This window comes from Zerene cesonia, unplaced genomic scaffold (genome assembly GCF_012273895.1).
Source record: "Zerene cesonia ecotype Mississippi unplaced genomic scaffold, Zerene_cesonia_1.1 Zces_u012, whole genome shotgun sequence".
NCBI classification, from domain to species: domain Eukaryota; kingdom Metazoa; phylum Arthropoda; class Insecta; order Lepidoptera; family Pieridae; genus Zerene; species Zerene cesonia.
Genome location: NW_024045142.1, coordinates 269,285 through 273,689, shown reverse-complemented (window position 1 = coordinate 273,689; position 4,405 = coordinate 269,285). Strand labels below are relative to the sequence as shown.

The window sequence follows — 4,405 nt, the reverse complement described above, 5'->3', positions numbered from 1 at the left end:
GCTCAACATAATTAAATATAAATATGATTCATGCAAAACGAAAAAAAGTAAATAAAAAATAAATACAAAAAAAAAAAAGTTAAAATAAAAATACGAATATTAAATACATATATAACATTAAATAAAATAAATAAAACATATAAATAACAAACATGTTATAAAAACCTATGCAGGACGTTCTAGCATTATCTTTATAAAAAAAAAAAAAAAAGCTTGAACTTCAAAAATTTAAGAACTTAATTAATCTTAACTTAATCCATCTGGCAAAGCGATAAGTACGATATTAAAAAGTACCTATGCAAGTAACGTTATAATACATTATAGATTATTTGCTAAAGGGAACATGCTGTACATCATTCCGATACGCTACTATTGTATTCACGGCCAGCAAGGTCACCGATGTCGCTCGTCATTAATATTTTATCTACCCGCATTGAGAGTGAAAATAACATAAACATATGTAGTGGTCGTTGGCTTATGGTGCACGGAGAAACTTGAATAAGTTTATGTTTGCATCATTTATAAATGTTCATTAGTTATGTAATAAATACCAATAAATAAATAAAAAAAAAATAAAAAATAAATGTAACCGAAGCTTTAAGACTTCATTTGACTTTAAAACGAACAGATTTAATTTACACTTTGTACACATATTAAGGCTCGGCAAGAATACGATAGTTTTATTCAAAATGAAGATCCTCTTCAGGATTAAATAAGTGCCTAAATTAAAAGAAATACAACAAAACGGTAACAAACACAAAACTATACAGTCGAATTGATAACCTCCTCCTTTTTTGAAGTCGGCTGAAAAAACACATCAAAGCCACATACCAAGCCACCAGACCCGCTAGCGTGGGCTAAATTTTGATAGACCTGTATGTGAAGCAAAAAGCCTTGATGTCGGTCACGATGATGTCAACGATGATGATGATGATAGAGACATACTTACTCATGCACTTGGGGAACGAAGTAACTGACCAGACGCCGTTACTGCACAGGAAGGTCTCATCCCCCACAATCTTGTACCCTTGGTAGCAAGTCGTATTCACGTATATGAGTGTGGTCTGCGCGTCCTGCAGGTATATGACGTTTGAGCGGAATACACCGTTCTTGGGGTGCTGCGGGAGGACGCAGGCTTGCGGTCTGGAAATTATAATTTTTTATGTTATACCGGGAAACTGAGCTGGTAGTTCGCCTGATGGTAAGCGATCACCACCGCCCATGAGCACTCGCAGAGTTAGTGCCTCTGCGAATGCGCTGCCTGCTTATGTAATGGAAAAAGAAGTAATGGATTGGGAAACGTAAGAAAAAGGAAACTGGCCTCCGGCTCCCCACTCACTGTACGAAACACAATGGCATACTATATTTCACGTCGGTCTCCCGTGGGGGTGTGGTACTACCCCGTTGCGAGCTGGCCCAATTCGTGCCGAAACGTGCTCGACTCCCACATAACATTATGCTTCAATGCTGCCAATTATCACTACCAAGCTTGTAGAAATGTAAACGAGTATGTTTGAAAGGCTCAATTATATCTTCTCACAAACACATGGCACAGATAACATAATACTATATTTGTACACATGTTATGATCATCGACCGAAAAGGCATTAAAAATGCCCATGATACGTGTTTAGCTTAAATTGATATGCCAACCTACATCATTATTACATTAGCATCATCTAATTCTATGATAGGATGTCTAATATAAGGGCAGGCAATAAGGCCGCCTCTGGTACAAACGATGCCTTTTTCTGTTTATTGTATTCTTGTTGTAGATTTCAGTATATGCAGGCCATTGAACACGGTAAATTTAGATTTCAAACCAGCGAATTATGAAAACAATTTCACCACAAAAAATTTCAATTCAGATCCTGACAGAGTGTGAGCGTTTGTTTAGACATTTGGTATCTCCATCAAGATTTATTATTATATAGATATCTCTATAAAAATTAAATTAATCTGTTATATCCACAGGATAGATGATCAATAGCAGTGGTCCAAGGGTTGAGCCCGGTGGCACTCCGCACGCAATCGGACGTTTGTTCTTAACTCACTGAACATCCGGTTCGGCGGTTGTGGTGGTGGTGGTGCTGGTTGTGGTGGTTGTCCGCTTGCACAGCAACGCGTCCTCGTCCGAGCCGTCCGCGCACTCTTGTATCTGTAAATACAAATGTATAAAATTAATGTTACGACTAGGCTGCGGGTTTGGCGTAATACATGCGTGTGTAGATTCAAGTTTAATTCTGAAAAATAAAAAATTAAATACCCTATATGCCTCACTAAGCGCTCACGCACTAAGAGCTAGTTATAACAAAATGACAAACAGCGAAATCGGACCAGTAGTTATTGCATGAAAGCCGGACGACATACAAAAATTTCGAAATCGATTTCTTGTGTAAAGCGGTATGAAGAGAGGTATTTTGTTTTTATTCTATGCACATAATAAAATGCTTTAGCAGTTTTAGTACATTTAGCCTGCTTTCCGTAAATTTAAGCTTATGTATTTTGACGTTCAATAGCCGTTCCTAAAGGACTTGAACGAATAAATGTTCCGAGTTAAGTTAGAATAGATAATATAGAGGCTAAAATTGAATATACATTTTTTATAGTGGGAAAATCTTGCATAGACAGACTGTGTCTGTGCGTGCGCGTGTGCGTGCGCATGTGCGCGTGTGCGTGCGCATGTGTGTGTGTGTGTGTGTGTGTGTGTGCGTGCGTGTGTGCGTGTCAGCACTCACGTCGTTGCAGTCGGCGCCCTCGTCGACGCAGGCGCCGTACGCGCACTGGAACAGGTTGTCGGCGCAGACGGCGGCGGCGCACGCGCGCAGCTGCTCGTCCGAGCCGTCGGCGCAGTGCGACACGCCGTCGCACGTGAGGTACAGGTCTATCCTTTCGCCGTTCTCGCATTTGAATTTGTCACTGGTACATGATAATATTAATATAACAATAAGTTCCATATTTGCCTTCACATATCTTTAAACGACTGACTAGTATAGAGATAATATGAGTAATTAAGGCGGACTAAGGCTCTAGCTTCGTCCAAAGTTCATATAATACAATTAAGATGATTCCATCGATTTTTTCATCACCGTATTCTTTTACATAATTTATTCACCAGCGTGTTTTTTTTACTTTATTTCGCTAACTAGCTAGCTTACGTCACACTCGAAAACCGGGCGCACGTTGTACAAAATTTTTTAGTTGCTCTTTCACGCAAAATCTACTGAACTGATTGCAATGAAATTTGATACATAAACAGCTGGACAACTGGAATAAAATTTATCTTACGGGTTAGTGACTTACGCGGGTGAAACCGCAGGACGCAGCTAGTATAAAATATTTTTTTTTTTGTTTTGAGTGCAATCACATCGTAAGTAACAAGACCTCCATCTATTCCACGTCCAAGTAACAAATGTATCAACATCCGGTTCGTTATATGTATTGTATACAAATAAATTGAATCACAACCGGATTGCGTACGCTTATGAGTGGGTGAGGTAATGGGGCGTATCATTTTAAATACTTCAGCTCAAAGACGTTGAGATTTAATGATTCGAGCGTGGGATGAGAAAAAGCCGTCTGATTAAAAATCAAAAAAATTGAAAAAAGATTCAAATGTGGCTGAAATTTTACTCCGAAATCTAACTTAATCTTTCCCCATTACAATTAGGAAATATCTCATGAAAATTGGCACAACCGATTTCAAAAACAGATGATGATTAATACACCATCATTACCAACCCGACTATACTACTCTCCTTCCTGCACCTGGGCAGCAGCTCGTCGGAGTTGTCGGCGCAGTCGGTCACGTTGTTGCACGGCGCCAGCCCGTCCACGCACGCGCCGTACGTGCAGCGGAACAGGTAGTCTGGACACCTGCGATGTCACATTCAATCTGTATACACACTTACTAGGAGTGGCGCAATGACCCAAGGTGAGCCTTGCCCACCAGCATGTCAGGGCTTGTGCGGAGGGCTAGCACCCTGTCTATTTTACGAGAGACGTAAAATAGACACATGTCACGAAACCGATAGTCTAAGATCCGGCCGCGTGATTTATACGTTCATATGTTTGATTAATCTATATATATAAAACTAGCTGGTGCGCGGTGCGCGGGCTGCAAGCAGCCCGCGTGGATTTTTGCGTGGACCAGTATTATCAAGACTTAATAGATGGTGCGCGGTGCGCGGGCAGCAAGCAGCCCGCGGGGCTTTTTGCGTGGACCAGTCTTATCAAGACTTAATAGATGTTGCGCGGCGTGCGGGCTGCAAGCAGCCCGCATGGCTTTTTTCGTAGACCAGCTTTACCAAGACTCATTAAATGGTGGGCGGTGCGCGGGCTGCAAGCAGCCCGCGTGTCTTTTTTGCGTGGACCAGTCTTATCAAGACTTAACAGATGGTGCGCG

General features: G+C 41.0%; 1 protein-coding gene across 2 annotated transcripts in view; it reads right to left on the bottom strand.

Moving 5' to 3' along the window:
* The window catches only part of LOC119839366 (modular serine protease-like), a 48,852-nt gene that overhangs the window by 9,529 nt on the left and 34,918 nt on the right, over positions 1-4,405 (bottom strand). For both annotated transcript variants that reach the window (XM_038365629.1, XM_038365630.1), the window contains exons 6-9: positions 3,742-3,876; positions 2,739-2,919; positions 2,055-2,158; positions 950-1,143 (exon numbers count right to left, since the gene is read on the bottom strand). In XM_038365629.1, the coding sequence (XP_038221557.1) occupies positions 950-1,143; positions 2,055-2,158; positions 2,739-2,919; positions 3,742-3,876 (614 nt within the window). The remainder of the gene's footprint in view (positions 1-949; positions 1,144-2,054; positions 2,159-2,738; positions 2,920-3,741; positions 3,877-4,405) is intronic.